The 25,718-nt window shown below is 48.3% G+C and overlaps 2 protein-coding genes across 2 annotated transcripts in view; both read left to right on the top strand.

Annotated features, from left to right (window-relative positions):
• The window catches only part of LOC125448686 (uncharacterized), a 43,777-nt gene extending 41,701 nt beyond the window's left edge, over positions 1 to 2,076 (top strand). The window contains exon 26 of the mRNA XM_059642690.1: positions 1,990 to 2,076. Coding sequence (XP_059498673.1) covers positions 1,990 to 2,076 — 87 coding nt within the window. The remainder of the gene's footprint in view (positions 1 to 1,989) is intronic.
• A 3,661-nt stretch (positions 2,077 to 5,737) lies between these two features.
• The window catches only part of LOC125448685 (voltage-gated potassium channel subunit beta-2-like), a 61,653-nt gene continuing 41,672 nt past the window's right edge, over positions 5,738 to 25,718 (top strand). The window contains exons 1-7 of the mRNA XM_059642689.1: positions 5,738 to 6,024; positions 16,283 to 16,326; positions 16,673 to 16,710; positions 19,532 to 19,611; positions 20,496 to 20,540; positions 22,432 to 22,476; positions 24,043 to 24,086. Coding sequence (XP_059498672.1) covers positions 5,738 to 6,024; positions 16,283 to 16,326; positions 16,673 to 16,710; positions 19,532 to 19,611; positions 20,496 to 20,540; positions 22,432 to 22,476; positions 24,043 to 24,086 — 583 coding nt within the window. The remainder of the gene's footprint in view (positions 6,025 to 16,282; positions 16,327 to 16,672; positions 16,711 to 19,531; positions 19,612 to 20,495; positions 20,541 to 22,431; positions 22,477 to 24,042; positions 24,087 to 25,718) is intronic.

The raw sequence follows: 25,718 nt of genomic DNA, 5'->3' as shown, positions 1-25,718 counted from the left end.
TAGCCCCTTGCATATTTCTGATACAGAATTAAAGCAGGAAAGTAAAGAGCAGATCGCGTGACCCTGTTACTCATGGATAGATCTCCCTTTCTGAACAGGTGGCTCACATGTCGGTGCTCTTTCTGAGGAAGGGGGGACGTTAAATTGAGAGAGTTAATTAACACTCACACGGAAAAACTGACAACGCTGAATGTGACACCTCGTGGGGATGGACAGCAGCCAGCTGACTGTGAGAGATCTGTGAAAGATGCAGAAGATAGAGAGAATAAGCAGCAGCCTGGCAGGGCATGGGCTGTGGTTCTGGTCTGAAACCTCACTCCAAATAAATCTCAGCACGTTTTCGGTGCCAATCGCTCCCAGTGCCAGTACCGAGAGAATGCCACTCTGCCAAGAGCTGTTAACTTTGCAGATGAAACACCAAGGTCTGAAATGCTCTCTCAGATAGAAACAAGAGATCCCACAAGGCAGGACATGTCTTCCTATCATCAATATTACTTGTCAAGACATGAATTGGAATGCTTGTTTGTGGGAGCTTGCAGTGCACAAATGGGGTGTCCTAATTCCTATGTTTCATTGGCTGTGAGAAGCCTTGGGGATGTCCCTAGGTTATAAAAGGAACTTTACACCTGCAAGTTTTACTTTTCTCATTCAACCATACTTTTCTGGCTTTATATCGCTCCCCATCGGCATCCCCTCCAACCCTCCCTCTTGCACCTCCATCTCTGGTGGATGTATTTTGGGTGCCAGTGCCTAGTGTTGAATGCCTCCTTGCTTTCCATATACAATGAAATGACACATTCAGAAAAGGTATTTCAGAAACATGCTGCACAGCATCACATAGTGGCCAAAACCTAGAACTGCACCGTGACTGTTGACATCACAATATTTAAGTGTGACCATAATCTTTTATGTGACTGCAGAATCTTCCACCACTAATTCTGTCAGTGAAAATCAGAGTATAAGGGACAGGACAATACTCTTGAACCTCTAATGATATCCTGGCTCATCTATATCTTAATTTCACTAATCTGCCTTGGTCTGTAATTGTTATAACCTTCCCCAACAGAGGTCAAAGTGTAATTAACTATAATACAGCAGACTTCATTAACAGGGGCATCGAGTACAGAGCAAGGAGCTTGATGCTGAACTCATGTAAGTGTGGCCTCAGCTGGAGCATTGTGCACAGTTTATGAGGGTAGGTGACAATGTGGAATTTTGTTCCTTTCTTCGGTCATGGGATGAGGGTGTCACTGACCAGGCAGCATTTACTGCCCATCCCTAATTGCCCAGATGGCAGTTAAGAGTCAACCACATTGCTGTGGGTCTGGAGTCACGTGTAGGCCAGACCAGGTAAGGATGGCAGTTTCCTTCCCTAAAGGACATTAGTGATCCAGATGGGACTTTCCTGACAATTGACACTGAATTCATGATCATCATTAGATTCTTAATTCCAGATATCTAATGAATTCAAATTCCAGCATTGGCCTTGGTGGGATTCAAATTTGGATCCCCAGATCGTTATCTAGATCTCTGGATTAACAGTCCAATGCTAATACCACTAGGCCATTACCTCCCCCATGGTCCTGCGAAGACATAATAACTGTTTCTCTTCATCCTGTTCAGACCACAGTCAGTGACTGTTCGTACCCTGTTAAAGTGCCCTGGAAAGCCTCCTTCAGACGTACAGCCCCACCTGCACAAGGCAACTAGGGATGTGCAGTCTGAATCAGCTCCCGCACTATAACAGTGGAAAGGCTATTGGTGCTAGTGGGTAACCAAGATGGGGGAGGGTGCAGGGAATCGAGTCAACCATTCAGTAAGCCTGCCCCATTAGCTTTACACTCCACTGCCACTCTGGGAGCTCTGACCTCGATCCCTCCACTGCCTTAATTGGGAAACTACATCTTATCATTCAATGAAGGACCACACAGAATTCATCACTGGGTTAAATAAATTCCGATGGTAATTGCTGCCCCCATATCCTTTCAGACAACAGCTGTGGCTAATGGCTCTGTCGAGGCCCTGCCGTTTGGGCTTCACTGGGTTCCAGTCTTTCATATCTCCTTCAGACTCTAAAATTTGCACATTCTCACACATCACACACACTACCTCCAGGCTGCTACCTCCATATCCTCTTGGCCCAGCCACTCCTACCCCCTCCAGTTCCTGCCATTCCCACCACCTCCGGTCCCAGCTATTCCCACCTCCTCCAGACCCTGCCACTCCCACCTCCTCCAGACACTGCCATTCCCACCTCCTCCACACCCTGCCACCCCAACCTCCTCCCTACCCTACCACTCCCACCTCCTCCACACCCTGCCATTCCCACCTCCTCCACACCCTGCCATTCCCACCTCCTCCACACCCTGCCACTCTCACCTCCTCCACACCCTACCACTCCCACCTCCTCCACACCCTGCCATTCCCACCTCCTCCACACCCTGCCACTCTCACCTCCTCCCTACCCTACCACTCCCACCTCATCCACACCCTGCCATTCCCACCTCCTCCACACCCTGCCATTCCCACCTCCTCCACACCCTGCCATTCCCACCTCCTCCACACCCTACCATTCCCACCTCCTCCCTACCCTGCCATTCCCATCTCCTCCACACCCTGCCACTCCCACCTCCTCCACACCCTGCCATTTACTGCTCTGGAAATATCTCAGTCCAGGGATAAAGGCGGTTGATTTTGACCAGCTCGATGCTTGAATTTTCCATTTGCTGATGCTGCAAGGCTCTGCTGTTTGTTTCTGACCTTTTATTTACTTTTGGTGTTTCTCTTTTCATTCCAGATTTCCAGCATCCATTGGTTTCTACTTCACTTCAATAAACTGAATGGACTGGGCCAGGACTTGCTTAAGCAGGACTGAGGAGAGTTATATCCAGTGACAGGTAACAGTGATTGTACAGAGAAAGGGAGATGGAGGGAGAGAGAGGGAGAGAGAGGGAGAGAGAACCAGTTTGGCCGTAACCCAGGGCAAGTCAGCTGGGACCAAGAGAATAATTTGCAGCTTGCAAGGGAGGCTATTGCCAAAACAAACTGTCAATACTTACTGAACCTGTCAGCAGATACCTTTAATTGTGTATCTTATTCAGAAAGCTCTTTATTCTTCCAAAAACCCACCTCTGACTGACACTTCCTGAACTGAACCCTGTGTTTGTTTAGACAGCACTGTGCACCGACACAGGAACAAGACCCCCATTAAAATCTAACAACCGCCGCTGCAACAGTGAGCTGCCCCTTCACTGAAGCCTGTGTTTATAGCTGAAGGTGGTCACTGACAATCTCCGTTATAGCCAGCAAGTGCCACCTTCAAATGGCAGTAAAACTCCCTCTGTACCATTCCCATATAACACTCCCAGCTCAGGGACAGCACGGGGTTAGATATAGAGTAAAACTCCCTCTGCACCATTCCCATGTAACACTCCCAGCTCAGGGACAGCACGGGGTTAGATATAGAGTAAAACTCCCTCTGCACCATTCCCATGTAACACTCCCAGCTCAGGGACAGCACGGGGTTAGATATAGAGTAAAACTCCCTCTGCACCATTCCCATGTAACACTCCCAGCTCAGGGACAGCACAGGGCTAGATATAGAGTAAAACTCCCTCTGCACCATTCCCATGTAACACCGCCAGCTCAGGGACAGCACGGGGTTAGATATAGAGCAAAACTCCCTCTGCACCATTCCCATGTAACACTCCCAGCTCAGGGACAGCACGGGGCTAGATATAGAGTAAAACTCCCTCTGCACCATTCCCATGTAACACCGCCAGCTCAGGGACAGCACGGGGCTAGATATAGAGTAAAACTCCCTCTGCACCATTCCCATGTAACACTCCCAGCTCAGGGACAGCACGGGGCTAGATATAGAGTAAAACTCCCTCTGCACCATTCCCATGTAACACTCCCAGCTCAAGGACAGCACAGGGTTAGATATAGAGTAAAACTCCCTCTGCACCATTCCCATGTAACACTCCCAGCTCAGGGACAGCTCAGGGTTAGATATAGAGTAAAACTCCCTTGGCACCATTCCCATGTAACACTCCCAGCTCAGGGACAGAACAGGGTTAGATATAGAGTAAAACTCCCTCTGCACAAATCCCATGTAACACTCCCAGCTCAGGGACAGAACAGGGTTAGATATAGAGTAAAACTCCCTCTGCACCATTCCCATGTAACACTCCCAGCTCAGGGACAGCACAGGGTTAGATACAAAGTAAAGCTCCCTCTACACTGTCCACCACCCCATCCCCGATCAAACTCTCTTCCACACCCTCTCAAAATGAAGTTCTTTGAGGATGATCCTACAGTACGTCCACTTGAAATTGTGGGCAGAGCCTCAGCTTAACAGCACATCTGAGAGGGCTGCACTCTGTGAGTCCAACGCTTTTCCCAAACACTCCCAGGGCAGGGATAGAGTCAAGGTGCTGTACAGCACTGAAACCGACCCTTCGATCCAACTCGTCCATGCTGACCAGCTATCCTAAATTAATCTAGCCCAGTTTGCCAGCATTTGGACCAAGTGCCCCTAACCTCTTCCTATTCTTGTACCCATCCAGATGCCATTTAAATGTTGTAGTGGTACCAGCTGCCACCACTTCCTCTGGCAGCTCATTCCGTACACGCACCACCCTCTGCGTGAAAAAGCTACCCCTCTTATAACTTTTAAAACTCTCACCGCTCACCTTAAACCGATATCCTCTAAGTTTGAGACTCACCAAAATGCACATAGGATAGGGACAGCATGGGATTAGATACAGAGTAAAGCTCCCTCTGTTCTTTTCAACTGAAAGTAACGCTACCTTGACATTGTCTGGGACAGATACAAAATGTGGTTACATGCACAGTCAAGCCTTCTCTACTCTATTAAACTGAAAATAAATCTCCCATGGTACTGTCCCTATCATCCACTCCCAGGGCAGGTACAACACGGGGCTCAATGTCGTGTGAAGCTCTTTCTGCTCTATCCCCATCAGGCATTCCAACTACTTCAAAAAAATGACTTCCAAATCACCTGTTACACAACACGAGTGATGACTGAAAGATTAATATACCATTTGTAAATGTGAATTGGAGTGGATTGCACACGTGAGTCAGCTGCATTGCTGTTCCTCCTGGTCTATGCACAGTGTTACCATAATGTCATCTGTTTGTGGGTTTTACTGCTGATGCAGCTGGAGGCAACTCTCAAATTTCACTCATACAAGAAGCAGCAAATAAACGTGTGCTGGAACTGTGTGTCTGTGTGACAGAGCTGTAAGTGTGTGAGAGACAGAGCTGTGTGTGAGACAGAGCTGTGTGTGTGTGTGTGAGACAGCTGTGAGTGTGTGTGTGAGACAGAGCTGTGTGTGTGTGTGTGTGTGTGTGTGTGTGTGTGTGTGAGACAGAGCTGTGTGTGTGTGTGTGTGTGTGTGTGTGTGTGTGTGAGAGAGAGAGAGAGAAGAAGAGAGAGCCTGAGATTGAGTGTATGTGAGACAGCTGTGTGTGAGCGTGAGACAGTTCGGTGTATGTGCGACGGAGCTGTGAGTGTGTGTGAGAGCTGTGAGCATGACAATGACATCTGTGAATATGTGTGAGACAGAGCTGTGTGTGTGCTGGAGTTGTGAGTGTGAGTGAAGGACACGAGACAGATAGTCCTATCTGCACTACCTGCAGTGTGCCTGACTCTGGGCACAAGCCAGACTGTTTTATAACCATTGTGAGTGAGTGTGAGGAGTGACAGAGCCCAATGGTCGGCTCAAGATCGGGAGGGGGTGGTGGAGGTGGGGGGGGATCAGCAGCCGGGAAAGCGAAGTTTTCAGTGGAGGAACTGTACGGCCTCAACACCAACAAGAAGCCGAAGTGTGTAGGGCCACCTGTCAAGTCAGCCATGGGCAGAATCCCTGGGCAGAGGGATGACCTGTTCACAGAGGAGACCAGGAAAGCCCTGGAGAATCGCAGGCTGGAGATGTTCCTTCAGGAATGCCGGCTTTCTCTGAACGACACTATCGCTAAGCGCACTGGCATGTTGTACAGGTGAGGAGCTCACTATGGACTGACCATCTTTCCATCCTGCCTGTGGCCAGCAGTTCCCAGGGCCCTGCACTCTCAAGTCCCATCCCTAAACCTCTTACCTTCCTGCAGCTGCTCCTTAAAACACCAACTTAAAAGGTAATCTTTACTTTGTTATCTCCAATCCCAACCTCCAACTCTCCTCAACTCTTCTTCATGTGGGGATCCATTTTGTCACATGTTGGAGAGCTTTATAAATGTAAGTTATTGTTGTGGCCAGAACAGAAAATTTCCAGCGCAGGCTATTTGGCCCATCAGCTTGTGCTAGGGTTTCTGCTGCACATGAGGCCTGCACCCACCCCCTCTCCCTCTTCCCCAACCTCCTATTCCTTATGTATTTATCCAGTGTCCCCCTTCAATGTATCAATGCTACTCTCCTCACCCACTCCCCGTAGGAGCAAGGCCCACATTCTCCTCACCCTTTGTGTGATGATGTTTCTCCTGAAGTATTGACAGAATTCGTTGGGGACTGTGTAAGATAGATGGTCCCAAGTTCTGCTCCTCCCCACAGGTGGAAACATCTTCTCCGCATCCACCCCATCATTTTAAAGACCTCCATAACGTCACCCAGCTGCCACTTCTGCCTTCTTTCTTCCAAAGAAACGAGCCCCAGATTGTTCAGTATCTCCTGATAATTTGAATGTCTCTGTTTGGGTAGCACCTTGTAAGCTATACTTGTACCTTCTCTAGTGCCTCAACAGCCTATTGATAACATGGATACTGATCAACAGTCTGCAAACCAGTTGCTCCAAAAATTATATAAGTAAAGACATGAAAATGATGACTGAGATGGAAAGCAGCTGCATGAAGATTGACACTCGAATTAAATTTTGTAATTTCATTTGACCCACCCTCAACGCTCCCCATCAACCAGCAGCGAGTTCCAGGATCAACATTTGTTCAACTCTACCCTGTCTGGCCTGGCCTCCTGTCTCCCAAGTCTTTGCAATCAGCAGCTCACCAAAAAAAGGTAACTACCTGCCTATGGACAGATTCATATCATATCCCACTCACCTATCACCGCCTGTCTGCCCTGACCTACATTGCCACCTGCTCTGAGAACACCTCAGCGTTAGAATTCTTGGGTTCTGGTCTCCCTGGGGACATCTACCACTCAATATCTCTGTACCCTCCCTAGCCCCTATTCCCCATTGGATAAACTCAGTAATGCTGCAAATTCCCCCAATACACACATTGCTTTTTCTCTCTGAAATGTCCTCCAGCCCTGACAAACTTCCTTATCTCTATACTCTCACCTAGACCCTGGACCCTGCCTTTCTTTGTAACCTCCTCCAGCCCCTACACCCCTCGGTATCTCAGTAATCTCCCTAGCCCCTACACCCCCTCCCTATCCCTGTAACCTCCTCCAGCTCCTACACCCCCTCCCTATCCCTGTAACCTCCTCCAGCCCCTACACCCCCTCCCTATCTCTGTAACCTCCTCCAGCCCCCACACCCCCTCCCTATCTCTTTCACCCCCTCCAGCTCCTACACCCCCTCCCTATCCCTGTAACCTCCTCCAGCCCCTACACCCCCTCCCTATCTCTGTAACCTCCTCCAGCCCCTACACCCCCTCCCTATCTCTGTAACCTCCTCCAGCTCCTACACCCCCTCCCTATCCCTGTAACCTCCTCCAGCCGCTACACCCCCTCCCTATCTCTGTAACATCCTCCAGCCCCTACACCCCCTCCCTATCTCTGTAATCCCCTCCAGCCCCCTACACCCCCTCCCTATCCCTGTAACCTCCTCCAGCCCCTACATCCCCTCCCTATCTCTGTAACCTCCCCCAGCCCCTACACCCCCTCCCTATCTCTGTAACATCCTCCAGCTCCTACACCCCCTCCCTATCCCTGTAACCTCCTCCAGCCCCTACACCCCCTCCCTATCTCTGTAACCTCCTCCAGCCCCTACACCCCCTCCCTATCTCTTTCACCCCCTCCAGCTCCTACACCCCCTCCCTATCCCTGTAACCTCCTCCAGCCCCTACACCCCCTCCCTATCTCTGTAACCTCCTCCAGCCCCTACACCCCCTCCCTATCTCTGTAACCTCCTCCAGCTCCTACACCCCCTCCCTATCCCTGTAACCTCCTCCAGCCGCTACACCCCCTCCCTATCTCTGTAACATCCTCCAGCCCCTACACCCCCTCCCTATCTCTGTAATCCCCTCCAGCCCCCTACACCCCCTCCCTATCCCTGTAACCTCCTCCAGCCCCTACACCCCCTCCCTATCTCTGTAACCTCCCCCAGCCCCTACACCCCCTCCCTATCTCTGTAACATCCTCCAGCCCCTACACCCCCTCCCTATCTCTGTAACCTCCTCCAGCCCCTACACCCCCTCCCTATCTCTGTAACCTCCTCCAGCCCCGACACCCCCTCCCTATCTCGGTAACCTCCTCCAGCCCCTACACCCCCTCCCTATCTCTGTAACCTCCTCCAGCCCCTACACCCCCTCCCTATCCCTGTAAACACCTCCAATACCATCCCCTAACTCCCATCACTCTACCATTGGTGGCCATGCCTTCAGCAGCCTGGGCCCTGAGCTCTGGTATTCCCTCGGGCCCATTGTCCCTCTCTCCAGTTGCAGCATCCTATCATTACCAAGGTCTATAACCAAGGTTTTCATCAGCCTGGGGCTCTGGTGTCAAATTCTGCCAATAGACACTCACGTGATGTGTTTCAGGATGCTCGGAGGATATATAAGTGCAATTTACAATTGTTATAAAAGCCAGATTTCAAAACAAAGAGAGGAATTCTGCAAAATGTATCCTTGACTTCCGAAGGTGAGCAAAACGGCGTGGGTCAGGTGACCACGGTGACACCCCCCACCCCCCAAACTGGTATTTGGGGTCATTAAAGCGTGTAAAGTGTGGACAGGAGAGAAAACTATTCCTGTTAAAATTATAATCGCCATTGTGTAATGAGAACTCAGCATTCCAGAGACACAGTTGGCCTGGTGCCCCACTCTCAATGTGCTGAACTATACCAATATGACAATGCCAACTGTACCCGCCAGATGGTGGGTTGGTGCAGGGGCTCTTGGGGACAAGTGTTGTCAGTTAGAAAACAAAACTGGGGATTCCTCACAGCCCAGGATACTCCTCACTTTGAGGGCGAGGCTGGTGAGGGATCAGGTGAGGTCTGACTATGATGCCCGCTTTAGCCGAATAGTCACGTGTGGTTGGAGCACTGTGGTCTGGCTCTGGAAGCCGCATTATAAGATGGATGTAGAGGTAGTAGAGAGGGTGCAGGAAAGGTTCAGGAGAACGGCTCTCAGGATGAGGAGCGTCAGTGGCGAGGGTAGTTTGGAGAGGCTGAGTCTGTTGCACTCGGAGCTGAGGAGGTTGAGAGGAGACTTGATCGAAGAGTCCAACATGAGAAGGGACCTGGACAGAGTTGAGACAAAGGCACCGTTCCCAGTGTGGGGAGGGTCAAGAATGAGACAAGCACAGATTGTAGGGGTTGGGTAAAGGAAGCAGTAGTGACACATTCTCAGTCAGCGAGCGCCTATTTATTTCAGAACCCTCACCCCCCTCTCCCTATTTATTTCAGAACTCTCTCCCCCCCTCCCAATTTATTTCAGAACCCTCTCCCCCCCTCCCTATTTATTTCAGAACCCTCCCCCCTCTCCCTATTTATTTCAGAAACAGCTCCCCCCCTCCCTATTTATTTCAGAACTCTCTTACCCCCCTCCCTATTTATTTCAGAACTCCCTCCCCCTCCCAATTTATTTCAGAACCCTCTCCCCCCCTCCCTATTTATTTCAGAACCCTCTCCCCCTCCCAATTTATTTCAGAACCCTCTCCCCCCTCCCTATTTATTTCAGAAACAGCTCCACCCCTCCCTATTTATTTCAGAACCCTCTCCCCCCCTCCCTATTTATTTCAGAACACTCTCCCCCCCTCCCTATTTATTTCAGAACACTCTCCCGCCTCCCTATTTATTTCAGAACTCTCTCCCCTCCTCCCTATTTATTTCAGATCCCTCTCCCCTCTCCCTATTTATTTCAGAACCCTCTCCCCCCTCCCTATTTATTTCAGACCCCTCTCCCCTCCTCCCTATTTATTTCAGAACCCTCACCCCCCTATTTATTTCAGAACCCACTCCCCCCTCCCTATTTATTTCAGAACCCTCACCCCCCTATTTATTTCAGAACCCACTCCCCCCTCCCTATTTATTTCAGAACCCTCACCCCCCCTATTTATTTCAGAACCCTCTCCCCCCTCCCTATTTATTTCAGAACCCACTCCCCCCTCCCTAATTATTTCAGAACGCTCTCCCCCCTCCCTATTTATTTCAGAACCCTCTCCCCCCTTCCCTATTTATTTCAGAACTCTCTCCCCCCTCTCCCTATTTATTTCAGAACCCTCTCCCCACTCCCTATTTATTTCAGAACCCACTCCCCCCTCCCTATTTATTTCAGAACTCTCTCTCCCCCCTCCCTATTTATTTCAGAACCCTCTCCCCCGTCCCTATTTATTTCAGAACCCTCACCCCCCCTCCCTATTTATTTCAGAACCCTCTCCCCCCACTGCCTATTTATTTCAGAACCCACTCCCCCCTCCCTATTTATTTCAGAACTCTCTCCCCCCTCCCTATTTATTTCAGAACCCTCACCCCCGCTCCCTATTTATTTCAGAACCCTCTCCCCCCTATTTATTTCAGAACCCTCTCCCCCCACTGCCTATTTATTTTAGAACCCACTCCCCCCTCCCTATTTATTTCAGAACTCTCTCCCCCCTCCCTATTTATTTCAGAACCCTCTCCCCCCACTGCCTATTTATTTCAGAACCCACTCCCCCCTCCCTATTTATTTCAGAAATCTCCCCCCTCTCCCTATTTATTTCAGATCCCTCTCCCCCCTCCCTATTTATTTTAGAACCCTCTCCCCCCCATTTATTTCAGAAACCTCTCCCCCTCTCTCCCTATTTATTTCAGATCCCTCTCCCCCTCCCTATTTATTTCAGACCCAGCTCCCCCCCTCCCTATTTATTTCAGAACCCTCACCCCCCTCCCTATTTATTTCAGAAACCTCTCCCCTCCTCCCTATTTATTTCTGAACCCTCACCCCCCCCATTTATTTCAGAACCCACTCCCCCCTCCCTATTTATTTCAGAACCCTCTCCCCCTCCCTATTTATTTCAGAACCCACTCCCCCCTCCCTATTTGTTTCAGAACCCACTCTCCCCCTCCCTATTTATTTCAGAACCCACTCCCCCCTCCCTATTTATTTCAGAACCAGCTCCCCCCTCCCTATTCATTTCAGAACCCTCTCCCCCCTCCCTATTTATTTCAGAAACCTCTCCCCTCCTCCCTATTTATTTCAGAACCCACTCCCCCCCTCCCTATTTGTTTCAGAACCAGCTCCCCCTCTCCCTATTTATTTCTGAACCCTCTCCCCCCTCCCTATTTATTTCAGAATCCGCCTCCCCCTCTCTCCCTATTTATTCCAGTTCCCTGTCCCCATCCCCCTCTCTGATGAAGGGTCTAGGCCTGAAACGTCAGCTTTTGTGCTCCTGAGATGCTGCTTGGCCTGCTGTGTTCGTCCAGCTTTACACTTTGTTATCTCGGATTCTGCAGCATCTGCGGCTCCCACTATGTCTGTGTTGTAAATGCGTTGTGATATTTCACCTTGCGTGTTTGCTTGTTTGAAAACCACAGCCATGAAGTGCCGCTCAATGAACCTTCATAAATGGAGATCTGGGGAGCAATGTCTTTAGTTTCATCTTTTCCTCTAGCAGGGGGAGTGAATCTTATATTCACTGTCTTGACCCCATCTTGTGTCTCCCCTGCCCTCCCCTTCCCTTCTTTCTTATGCTTTCCCTGGCTTCTGTGCCTCGAAGTGTTGGTGTGAATGAGGTGGTCAGCGATGTCTGGTGCATGAGGTGTTGGTGGTGCTGGATAATGCCTCAGGGAAGCCAGGGGGTTTAAAGGGCCTAAACATCAGTGGGTCTCGCAGCCCCCTCCTCTCTCGCCTCTGCAGGGCTGCTCACTGCCATTCACTTCCCCAGCAGTTTTGGTTTCAAATGCAGTGGGAAGCAGGAGTGGGCGCTCTGTGCCGACAGTGAGATAGGGGTCTGAAAATTAGGGGGGAGTTGTGCGATTCATATGACATGTGATATTCCCCACCCCACCCCACCCTCACTGGGCCACTCGTCATTGTCCAGCGAGAAATCCCTGGTTGCTCACCAGCACTCCCTCGAATTCCTATCCTCGGTGTGTGGATCTCCAGGGACCAAGCGAAGCGTGGAATGACAGAACGGGGTTTGCCGTGTCACTTGCAGCTCACAGCAAACACTGCCCGGCAACTACAGCGTAAAAGCTGAACGAGCTGCTGTCCGCAGGCAGGACGAGGACTGATGAACTGGCTCCGCTTCTGAACCTCGACTGGTTGTGACAAGGCGGATTTACAAACAGATCCCATTCCTGTTGAATCCCTCCTTTCCAGATTACATTTTAACCGGCGACAACCTCACAGAATCACAGAGTGTTTTGGTGCTGTAGGAGGACATTCGGCCCATTGTGCCTCTCCGAACAAGCATCGTCACCTCGCGCCAATCGCCTGCATTTCCCAAGCTTACCATTTCTATCCAAACAACCAGGAAATACCTCACCCAGCACATTTCCAGGAAGTACATTGCTGATCCTAACTATTCACTGTGTGGAAGGGATTTTCCTCACATCACCCTTCTCCCTTTGTACATGAAATACATGGATCTCACTCTTTTTCCTGCTACAAGCAGGAACAGTTTCTGATTCCTTTCTGATTCCTTTAAACTGTGACGGTATTCAAACATTCAGGGTGAGAGAATTACTTTGCTTCGGTATTTACAGTAGAAAAGGAGGATAGCTTGCTGGAAGTCCCGAGGAAATTGATAATGGATTGGAAACAGAGACTGAGTAAAATTAATGGAAGTAAAACATCAGTTCTGAGGAAATTAATAGTGACACATCCCCAGCACCTGATGGTTTCCATCTGACGATGTTAAAGGAAGTAGGGAGCCACATTGAAAGACTATCATTAGAGCATCTACAAAGAATCATAGAACCCCTACAGTGTGGTAGCAGGCCCTTTGGCCTAACAAGCCCACACTGACCCTCACAGCATCCCACCCAGACCCATCCCCTATAACCCATCTAATCTACACATCCCCGAACACAACTGGCAATTTAGCATGGCCAATCCACCCTTACCTGCACATCTTTGAACTGCAGGAGGAAACCCACGCAGATATGAGGAGAATGTGCAAACTCCACGCAGACAGTTGCCCAAGGTTGGGATTGAACCTAGGTCCCCGGTGCTGTGAGGCTGCAGTGCTAAACACTGAGCCACCCCATGGTTCCGTAGATCCAGGACACTGCCATGTGGATTAGAAGATTGCACAAGCCACTCCAATCTTTAAAAAGGGTGAAAGAGTAAATCAAGGAATAACAGACCAGTTAGTATAGCATCTGTCATAGGGAAATTGCTGGACTCTATACTCAAGGAGTGGAGCAACTGAACACCTTAAAAAATGGGTTAATCACAGAGTAACAGGTGTTGTTTAAATGGACTTCCAGAAAGTATTTGGTAAAGTCCCACTTGAGAGACTGTTGACTAAGGTAGAAGCCCATGGAACTATTGATTGGGTGGCATTTGACAGAAATTGGGGAAAATGGATAGGTTTTCAAATTGGCAGGATGTGACCAGATATCCCACAAGGATCTGTATTAGAGCCACAATTATTCACATTATTTATTAACAACGTGGATAATCACATAGAAAGTCATGCATCCAAATTTGCTGATGACTCAAAAGTTAGATGGCCTTGATAGCAGTGTGGATTAAAAGCGTAAAATTACAGAGCTATGATAGACTAAGTGAATGAGCAAAGCTGCAGTAGATGGAGTTCGATGTAAGTAAGTGTGAGGTTGTCTATTTTGAACAGAAAAAGGATAGATCAGGGCACTTTCTAGTTGGTATGAAGTTAAGTACAGTGGATGTCCAGAGTTCAGGTGCATAGATCTTTAAAATGTCATAAACAGGTGCAGAAAATCATCAAGAAATGCTCGCTTTTACATCTAGAGGACTAGAGTACAAGGTTGCAGAAGTTATGCTGCAGTCATACAAAACTGGTGAGACCCCACTTGGAATACCGTTAGCGGATTCGGGGATCAGACCTTAGGAAGGAAACATTATTGGCCTCAGAGAGAATATAATGTGAACTTCAGGCGTAAGGTTGTGAGGAGAGATAATACAAATTAGGCCCATTTTCTCTAGAATTTACAAGGTTAAGGGGCAATCTATTTGAAGTCTTTAAGGTCCGAACAAGAAAGGCAAAGTAGATAAAAATAAACCATTTCCCCTGGTTGGGGATTCCACAACTGGGGGCATGGTCTAAAAATTAGGATCAGACCGTTTAGGAGAAATGTTAGGAAGTACTCCTACATGGAAAGGGTGGGCGAGTATTTAAACTCTCTTCCACAAATGGCAGTGAATACAGGATTAGTTCATTTTAAATCTGAGATGAATAAAATCTTGTTGCAAAGGTATTAAGGGAAATGGGCCTCACAGCGCCAGGGGCCCGGGTTCAATTCCACCCTCAGGTGACTATCTGTGTGAAGTTTGCTCATTCTCCCCGTGTCTGCATGGGCTTCCTGCCATAGTCCAAAGATGTGCAGGCCAGGCGGATTGGCCGTGCTAAATTGCTGTAGTGTTTACAGATGTGTAGATTAGGTGGGTTATAGGAGACAGGTCTGGGTGGGATGCTCTGAGAGTCAGTGTGGGCTCATTGGGCCAAAAGAGCTGTATATGGAGTTAGGCCACAGATCAGCCATGATCTTATTGAATCACAGAAGATGCTTGAGGGGCTGAAAGGCCTATTCTTAATCTCATGCCCTTTTGTGGTCCCATTTTATTTTGTCTCTCTTGCTGGCTTCCAGCACACAGGGTGAAAGAGTGCCTTTTCTTGCAATACAAGGGTGACTACAGGATAGAACTTTAATCATGACCTTCGCAGCCCACCAACACCTGAATTCCAGATAACAAAGTGTGGGGCTGGATGACCACAAAAACTTTTTCTGATGAAGGGTCTAGGCCCGAAACGTCAGCTTTTGTGCTCCTAAGATGCTGCTGGGCCTGCTGTGTTCATCCAGCCCCACACTTTGTTATCTTGGATTCTTCAGCATCTGCAGTTCCCATTATCTCTGAACACCTGATTCCCAACTGGTACACACAGGAATGTTCAGTCCCATTAGCACACACTAGTAGAGTTGAAACATGTTTTGCTAGCCCCTGAGATAACAAGGTGTAGAGCTGGGTGAACACAGCAGGCCAAGCAGCATCAGAGGAGCAGGAAGGCTGACATTTCGGGCCGAGACTCTTCAGAAATAATATCGCCTTGTTATCTCAGATTCTCTAACATCTGCAGTTCCTACCATCTTTGCTCGCCCCTGTGCTGGTCTATTCATGTAGGATAAAGACAGCATGTTGGCACTGGGAAATAGAACCCGTCCAGGTATTATGGCCAGGATGGATCCTTTCTTTCAAAGGAAAAACACAAAACGTGTCCGCACTTTGAGCCATAACCTTCAGGGGCTGGCTTTCTGTTAAGCAGGGGCTTGACAGGCCCTAGTTAAAAAAAATTCCAACGTATCATTCTTCGCCACCGACAACCTGACCCCACAACCAAAGAAGTTATTTCCCTCCCCACCAACATCTGCTTTTCACAGGGACCGCTCTCTCCGTGATTCCCTCGTCCGCTCCACTCTCCCCACTAACCCCACCATCCCCTGCACCTCCCCCCTCACCCCCATCCAAGGAACCAAACAAACCTTCCACATCAGACAGGGGTTTGCCTGAACGTCTACCAACTGAAAAAAAATTGCAGATCCTTGTCCAATCTATTTTGACTTGCATCTGTCCCCTTTGAAAGGTTGTCATTTGCAGTTCACTTTTGCATCTTTAGATGGGACATTCTGTGGGTCTCCCTGAACACATACTCACTTCATTTACAGCTGCAGCCATTGTTGGCTGTATCAATTCTCTTCTAAAACAAAAATGGCTTGGAATTACAAGTTAAAAACATCCACAGTACTTTAGGGATGCAGCCTGTCGTCATGACAGGTGCTGCATTGGAGAGGAACCCTGAGGCATGAGGTTCACCTGCATCCTGAGCTTCTTGAAGGGACATCACTCTTAAAGGGGTAATACAGCAGGACTCATAGTATATGTGCTTTTTTTGCAGGAATATGGGGAAATCAGGTCTGCGAGTCTCTTGTGTGGGAATCGGTGAGTATCAATGAGTGGTGGATGGGATTAAGTGTGAGCAATGAAGTAGTCTCAGGGTTACCATCAACCTTTGAGACTAAGCAATGAGATTCTGGACAAAAGTCACACTTTCGTTTACCTGTTCGCCATTTGGAAAGTTTCACCAAAACATTCATCCAGGAAGGGTGAGAATTGTGTCAGGAAGGGACAGAAGAATGGGGAAGGGAGAGGACAATGTACAGAGGGTGAGGAGGTACCTGGCAAGAGATGGAAAGTTGGTGGGAGGGAAGGTTTCTACAAGTGAGTGAGTTAGGTCACATGTTCAGGAACTGGGAACGATTTGACCTGTTGTTCATTTTACTTCCAGGGAGCTGGGTCACACTCGGGTCTCAGATCTCAGACGAGGTGAGTGCTTGTCAGGGTGGGATGCCAACTTACCTGCTTTAATGCACCTTCAATCCTCTCCCTGCAATGGTAGCTTATAGTCTGCTGCAATCAGCATGGGCCGAAGCCATTCGACCATAGCTAATCACCTGGTCCCACTTCCTCACCCAATTCCCGATATCCCTACAAATTCTCCGTCTTTGGTTAATAACTCAATGCCTCCGCCACCCTCTAGGGCAACTTATTCCAGACACTAACCTCAAGATGTTTTTCCTCCTGTTGCTGTTGTGTTTTTTATGAATCACCTTAGACTGGCACCCCTCTCCATCCTCCCTCCAGAGACCCCTCCTGTAGTTGAACACCCCGATCAAATCTCCTCTCAACATCCTCTCTGTGTTCCCCATGCAGATGACCTAAAAGCCCCCAACTTCTTCCTCTCCCGCAGGCCCAAGCAGTCTCCCTCCACTAACACCCTCATCCGCCTAACGGAACTTATCCTTACCCTCAACAAGTTTTCCTTTAACTCCTCCCATTTCTTACAAACTATTGGGGTGGCTATGGGTACCCGTATGGGTCCAAACACTTCCTGCCTCCTTGTAGGATACATGGAACGGCCCCTCTTCCGCTGTTAAACCGGCACCAGCCCTCACCTATTCCTCCGATACATCGCTGACTGTATCTGCACTGCCTTGTGCTCGCATAAGGAGCTGGAACAGTTCATCAATTTTATCAACACCTTTCACCCCAACCTCAATATTCACCTGGACCATCTCTGATACCTCCCTCCACTTCCTGGACCTCTCCAACTCCCTGTCTGGTGATTGTCTCAACACCGATATCTATTTCAAACTCACCAACTCCCATAGCTACCTGGACTACACCTCCTCTCACCCACCTTCCTGCAAGAATGCGATCCCTTCACTCCCAATTCCTCCGCCTACGCCGCATCTGCTCCCAAGAAGGGGCATTCCACTCCTGCACATCCCAGATGGCCTTCTATTTCAAGGACCGCAACATCTCCCTCTGATGATTCCAAATGCCCTCAACTGCATCTCTTGCATTTCCTGCTCTCACATCGCCTCCCCCCAATAAAATAAGAACTGCATCCCCTGGTCCTTACATACCATCTTCTTTCCCATCTTTCCGCTCTACCCTTCCAACTGGCCAATTCCAGCTACTGGCGATCTGCTCTCACCTATCACCATACCACTTACCTTCCTCTAGCCCCAACCCGCCTCCCTCTATTTATTTCCCAACTCCCTTCTCCCTCCCGCTGTGGTGTTTTCCTGCCTGGTATATAAACTCTGGGGTCCGTTGGATTTGATTACCTCGCTCTCGGTTTTCCTTCGCAACGATGTATATATAGGGTTTAACTCAATGTGTTTGTTGATGGCCTTCTTGGTGGAGAACTAGGCCTCTAGGAATTCCCTTGCTTGTCTCTGTTTGGCCTATCCTATGATCCTGGTGTTGTCCCAATCAAACTGGTGGTTCTCCTTATCCTAGATTTTAACCCAAAACAATATCCCAATTGTATTGAATAGTAGAGCAGGCTGAATGGGCAGAATATCCTCCTCGTGTTCCTGGGCTCGGCTGACTATCTCCTGCCCTGAATCGTGTTATCAGGACTCCTCGGGTTCGTCACCACCTTCTGTGATGAACGAGGACGGCTTCAAGCCCCCACTGGGGAAGCATTTTTAATCTAGGTCGATGCTCCCAGTACAGTCTTCAGGGAGTCAAAGGCGAAATCTTTGAGGATAGAGTACAGAGGGAAGAACAGTACGGTACAGGAACGGTCCCTTCAGCCCATCATGTTGTGACAAACATGACACCAATTAAACTAATTCAATCTGCCTTCTCTTGGTCCATATCCATCCATTCCTTACATATTCGTACACTCTAGGTTTGAGGTGAAACATTGAAACAAAGAGCGAGCTGCCCTTGCAGATGTGCGTAAAAGACCCCCTCAGGCACTATTTGGAAGAAATGGGACATAGCACTCTGTCAGGCAGTGGGCATGTTGGCCTGGATTACTAACACAATACTTCTCACTGCCACTCAGAGGGATAGTTTAACTTAGAGCAGAGAAGCCTAGGAAAATTTCTGATTGAGGTGTACAATATTCTGATGGGTATAGACAATGATGTTCCCAGGGTTGGAGGGTTTGAGCTCCAGGGAGAGGCTGAATAGGCTGGAACTATTTTCCCTGGAATGTTGGAGGCTGAGGGATGACCTTATAGAGGTTTATAAAATCATTAGGGATGTGGATAGGGTGAATAGGCAAATCTTTTCCCCATGGGTAGGGGAGCCCAAAGAGGGCATAGGTTTAAGGTGAGAGGGGAAAGGTTCAAAAGGGGCCAAAGGGGAAACTTTTTTATGCAGAGGGTGGTGTGTGTATGGTTAGAGCTGCCAGAGGAAGTGGTGTAGGTTGGTACAATTATGACATTTAAAAAGCATTTGAATGGGTATAGGAATAGGAAGGGTTTAGTGGGATATGGGCCAAATGCTGGCAAATGGGACCAAATCAGTTTAGGGTGACTGGGCAGCATGAACATGGTGGACCGAGGGGTCTGTTGTGTGATTTGCTGACTCTAAGAGTGTGAGCAAGCAGTTTGTGTCCTGGGCTGGTGTTTACCAACATTCCTACATCTGATCGCCTGGACATTGTCACAATGCCATCAGTGGGATCTTGCTGTGCACCCACGTGGCTGCTCTGTGTATTCAATGACTCTGACATCAGTTAAGCAGCACTTTGGGGAGGCCTGCCATGACAGTGTGGTCGCTTCTTCCCAGTTCGTGAGTTTGTTTTATTTTTTTAACCTGATGTTTGTGCCCTTCTTGACAGGCTGCTGAAGAAATCCTAACCGTTGCCTATGAGAATGGGGTCAATCTGTTCGACAGCGCAGAGAACTATGCTTCTGGAAGGTACGACACACGTAACACCAATTGATCCATTCCAACAGGGACCTGAGCCTGAGCGACAGATCAAAGTTGGGGGAGGGGGGCGGTGGGGGGTGCACAGGCACTAACGTTTGGAAGTTGGCCAATATGCTCCCTCACCCTCCCAATCCAGCCCTCTGCGCCACCCACCGCCCTCCCCACCCCCACTATGCCCCATCCCCTGCACTTTTCAGGTGCTTCTGGGCCTATTAAGACCTTATGTGTCAAGATGAATTGCTCCAATTCAACCAACTGATTCAAGATGGCCGCTCACCACCACCTTCACTAGGGGCAGTTAGGGACAGGCAATAACTTCTGGGCTCAGTCAGCGAAGCCCACTGCCCCCTACCCAGGAAGAATTGAAGCAAGGTTACTGAGCTGAGTGAGAGGGTGTTGGGGATTGGACAGGAACCCAATTTTCCTCCTTTTTCCGTGAGGATCCCTAATCCCCAAGATCTGGGCCTAACAAGTGAAGGCCTGGTGTGACAGTGTTGGAAATGCAGGTTACAAATACCCCTTTATGAATAAATTCTCATGGTGGGCAATGTCCATTATTTTAGTAAATGGTAACTTTTTGTGGGGGTTTGATTTGATGGTGAGGTTTTCAACTGGGAAAAAGAAGAAAATAAAGAGCTGAGATCCTCCCCAGTGGACAGTTGGCGTCTGGATAGGGGAAAGGGCCCAGAAGGGAACTGAGGAAACTGTGTTTTTTGTGCTAAACTGTAGATTTATAATAAAATATTTCTCTGAAAATATTTTGCTGCTTAATTCACAATCTAGATGTCAGCCTGCTAAGCTATTGGCAAATGGGCATTGTTGGTGAGGCTGGTACTAATTTGGTTCTTCCTCTGTCCCCTCTCTCTCTCTAGGGCTGAGATAACGCTGGGAAACATTATTAAGAAGAAGGGCTGGAGGTGAGGATGAGCAGGGTTACCCCTAGCCGTGGTGGAGGAATGGGGGTCTGGTAATCCTCTAAAGTTAATAAACCTGAATGTTTGCCCTGTTAACCCCCAACTCCCCTTCCATTATTCCTTGGACATTTTGTTTCTGTACCCTCCTTCCCCCCCAGCTATTGTGAGGGCCCACCCACCTTACTGACCAATCGCAGGGCAGCACGAGGGTCATGAGACTTCACTTTTGAGCACCACCATTCACAGTTTGTGGGGGCGGGGGAGTTCTCCGAGAGCCCATGGGTCTTACAGTCTGCAGATTAATTTCCCAGGACCATCCTACCTTATCCAGAGACTAAAAGGAAGGAGGGAAGAGTTGCATTTATATAGTACCGCAGGAAGTCACAAAACTCTTTGCAGCTCGTGATCTAAGTGCAGACTGAAGTGCAGTCATTGTTGTAATCTCAAAACTGGCTCCAGAAAATATGGAGGAATTGTCCATTGGCCACTAAAGAAAATCTCTCCGCTTTACACATCTTTAAAACATTCAGGTGTGAAAATCTGAAAGGGCAAACAAACACTGGAGATCTGAAATAAAAATAGCAATTGTAGGAGAAACTCAGCAGCTCTGGTAGCATCTGTGGAGAGAGAAACTGGGTTAACATTTTGAGTCTGGTACGACTTCTTCGGAGCCTAATGTTTCTCTTCAGAGCTATGAAAAAGAGCTATATTGTGTTCAGTTCTGGAATCCACATTATCGGAGGAACGTGATAGCACTGGAGAGGGTGCAAAGGAAATTTACCAGGATGTTGCCTGGACTGGGGGTTTTCAGTTATGGAGAGAGTTTGGACACACTGGTGGAGACTTCTGACCTGAAGTGCCAGCTTTCCTGCTCCTCTGATTCTGCCTGGCCTGCTGTGTTCCTCCACCTCCACACTGTATCGTCCTGGAAAGCCTGGTGTTGTTTTCCCTGGAGCAGAAGGGATTGAGAGTGGAGATGACTGAGATGTGTATGAGGGGAAGAGAAGGTAGACAGGAAGAAACTTTTCCCCAGGATGGAGGAATCAACAACAGGGTGGGGAGCGGGGGAGCACACATTTAAGGTAAGGGGCAGGAGGTTTAAGAGGAGATGGGAGGAAAAACATTTTCACCCAGAGGGCAGTGTGAATTTGGGATTCACGGCCTGTCAGGATGATAGAAGCAGAAACCTTCATAACATTTAAGAAGGTTTTAGATGTGCCCTTGCAAGACCATAAGGCCTTAAGATATTGGAATAGGCCATTTGGCCCATCAAGTCTGCTGCACCATTTGATCATGGTGGATATGTTTCTCAACCCCATTCTCCCAAAAGCCTTGATTCCTTTACTAAGGCACTGGGCCAAAGTGGGATTAGCACTGTTGTTTCTGACTGGCACAGGCTAAAGAGCCAAAGGGCCTGATCCACACTGCAAGGATGGTATGGACCTGAACACGATCTCTGTTTCTCTCTCCACAGCAGCTGTCAGGGCTGCTGAGTTTCTCCTGCACTTGTTTTAATTTCAGTTTTTCAGTGATTTTCCACAGAGTTTTGTTTAAATTTGCATGAGAATCTCAACGCACTTCCCTTGAAAACTGAAACTGTTGACGCTAAGATTTTGTTGAAGGGAGGGTCTTCCGCATCCAAGTCCAGACTGCCATTCGCAGAATCCCCAGGAATCCGCAAATCTCCAGCCCAACTCATCTGGGCTGAGACTTCTAGTCAGAACTGGGATGGGCTGGAGATTGGAAGCTGTCAGGAGAAATAGGGGGAGATGGAGAGGAAAGAAAATAGGGATGAGGGAGAAGGGTAGGACTGATTAAAAGACAGGGGTGACGGCACAAAACAAGACAAATCAATCAAATTGTAGATTAATCTTTTGTTTCTCTTACGATGCAGACGGTCCAGTTTTATAATCAGCACGAAACTCTACTGGGGAGGACTGTGAGTATTTGAGGGACCGTACTCGTTCCCAGATTTCTGTGTGTTCACATATTCCACTCCACCACCCCTTTCCGTCTCCTCAAGGTACTGTTATAATGCTTAGGTCCCTGGGTATCCACAACTCCCCCCTCAAATCCCAGCTGAAACACCGAGATATAGGGACGGCTACAGGTTGATCCTGTGTTCAGATGAGGGTCAGTCAGTTACCCCTGGGGTTATCACAGTGTGGAGCAGGAGGAACTTTCTGAAGAAGGGCCCTGATCCAAAACGTCAGCTTTCCTGCTCCTCTGATACCCCCCGGCCTGCTGTGTTCCTTCAGCATGTTCCTCTGACTCCAGCATCAGTAGTTCTTACTAGCCATGGGGTTATTCTAAGACACCTCGTCTTTGATTAACATTGGGCTGGCAATGGATAAATGATCATTGCTTTAAAATATACATGTTTGCAGCTTGGGAAAAAAAACAAATGAAGGCTATTCTTTTCCCTAGCACATTCATCAAGCTCAAAGTTGAGAATTCACGAATTGACATTTTGGAGAAAGGGGTTGGAGAGAAAAAAAACAAAAGAACTTGCAGACGCTGGAAATGAGAAACAGAAACTGAAATTACTGGAGAAACTCGGCAGGTCTGGCAACATCTGTGGAGAGAAATAAGAGCTTACACTTCGTGTCCAGTGACCCTTCCCCAGAACTATGTATTTCCCTGCTTTTATTTGCATTTCTCTCACAGGGTTTGTGCTAAACTGTAGCTGCACCAATCAGAAGGTTGTTACTATGCTGATCTCACCTGAACCCACAATAAATGGCGTCAGATCATCTGGACTCAATGTGCCTGAAATGTATCACTGTCTCCTATACATCAGTTAGCTTCACTTGTTCTTCCCAAAGCTGCAAACAGCTCTTTCTATACTCTCCCCTTCTAAAAGCAATGTCCGTTTATTTCATTTTCAGTCCGCAGTCCAAAAATTTAAAAAATGAACTCTCTTTCTGTGTAGTTGGTGCATGGGGTAGAATAAAGCTGTGTGTGTGTGTGTGTGTGTGTGTGTGTGTGTGTGTGTGTTGTCTCTGTGTGCCTGTGTCTTTATGTGTCTCTGTCTCTGCCTGTGCATGTGTCCCTCTGTTATTGTGATAGGTTGTTGCATATATGTAGATTTGTGCATTGTGGGGTGTGTGTGTCTATATGTTTGTACATTTGTGTATTGATGTGAGGCTGTTTTTATGCATTGATGTGTGTTTATGTCTGTGTGTACACTTACATGCTTGATTCTATATTGTTGGATGTTTCACATTTGAAGTGATGCTCTCTTCAGTTGAGCAGTCCTTGACAATAAGATAGAGTTTGGAAACATGGCTTCCTGTCTGGGCTAACTAGGGCTGAATGGCTAGTCTGGTGAGGTTTTGAAGAAGGCGTTGGTTGGAGGCACACATAGGAGACTGAGCTCTAAATGACACGTGCCGGGAGGAGAGAGGGAATTGGACAGGGATATAAATGGACTCGATGTGCTGGCCCCAAGGTGTCACCACCCCATGTTCTTCACTAATTTGAAAATATTTCACTTCTTCCACAGGGCGGAGACTGAGAGGGGTCTCTCCCGCAAGCACATCATTGAAGGTACGCTCCTTCCCATTAAAGACTTGTATTTGTATAGTGTCTCACAAGAGGCCCCTAGGTGTTTCTCAGCCACTGTACTGACTGTGAACACACAGACACTGAGATGCACCAAAAACCATGCTATCCCCTCTTGAATGTATCATTAGGGTGGCATGGTGGCTCAGTGGTTAGCCCTGCAGCCTCACAGCACCAGGGACCTGGGTTCAATTCCAACCTCGGGTAACTGTCTGTGCGGAGTTTGCACATTCTCCCCGTGTCTGCGTGGGTTTCCTCCGGGTGCTCCGGTTTCCTCCCACTGTCCACAGATGTACAGGCTAGGTGGGTTGGCCATGCTAAACTGTCCGTAGTGCTCAGGGGTGTGTGGGTTATGGGTAATGGGTCTGGGTGGGATGCTTCAGGGGGCAGTGTGGACTTGTTGGGCCAAAGGGCCTGTTTCCACACTGTAGGGAATCGAATCTAATCCACCACATTTCCACTTTGCCAACTGTGGTCACTGCTGCACTGTTGAAAGGACAGCAGCCAAGTGGAAAACAACAAGTCATTGGGAGTGATTCATTCCTCTTTTAGCCACTGCGTGTACTGGACATGGACACATAGAGTCATCGAGATGTACAGCACGGAAACAGACCCTTCGGTCCAGCTTGTCCATGCTGACCATATACCCTAAATTATTCTAGTGCCATTTGCCAGCACTTGGCCCAAATCCCTCTAAATCCTTCCTATTCACGTATCTATCCAGATGCCTTTTAAATGTTGTAATTGTTCCAGCCTCCTCCACTTCCTCTGGCAGCTCGTTCCATGCATGCATCACCCTCTGCGTGAAAAAGTTGCCCCTCAGGTCCGTTTTAAATCTTTCTCCTCTCAATCTTAAACCTATGCCCTCTAGTTTTGGACTCCCCTAACCTGGGGAAAAGATCTTAGCTATTCACCTTATCCGTGCCCCTCATGATTTTATAAACCTCTATAAAGTCACCCCTCAGCCTCTGACGCTCCAGAGAAAACAGACCCAGCCTATTCAGCCTCTCCCTGTAGCTCAAACCCTCCAACCCCGGCAACATCCTTGTTACTTTTTTCTGCACTCTCTCAAGTTTAACAACATCCTTCCCGTACAAGGCAACTAGGAATTGTACACAGTTTTCCAAAAACAGCCTCACCAATGTTCTGTACAGCTGGAACATGACATTCCAATTCCGAAACTCAATGTTCAGGCAAATGAAGGCAAGCATGCTAAATACACTCTTCACGACCATGTCTACCCGTGACTCCACCTTCAAGGAACTATGTACCTGCACTCCTCGGGTCGCTCCGTTCGGCAACTCCCCCCAGGGCACTACCATTAACTGTACAAGCCCTGCTCTGTCTGACCTATCAAAATTCAACACCTCACATCTATCTAAATTAAACTCCATCTGCAACTCGTAGAACGTAGAACAGTACTGCACAGGAACAGGTTCTTCAGCCCATCATGTTGTACCGAACATGATGCCAACTTAAACTCAATATTGGTCCATATCCCTCCATTTCCTGCTTATCCATGTTCTGATATAAAAGTCCCTTAAATGCCCCTATTGTATCTGCCCCCAGTGCCACCATCTCTGATAGCAGGTTCCTGTGTTAAAAACTTGCCCCTCA

Source organism: Stegostoma tigrinum, chromosome 45, assembly GCF_030684315.1.
Source record: "Stegostoma tigrinum isolate sSteTig4 chromosome 45, sSteTig4.hap1, whole genome shotgun sequence".
NCBI lineage: Eukaryota > Metazoa > Chordata > Chondrichthyes > Orectolobiformes > Stegostomatidae > Stegostoma > Stegostoma tigrinum.
The sequence above is the reverse complement of the archived record's forward strand: the minus strand, read 5'-3'. Positions and strand labels throughout refer to the sequence as shown.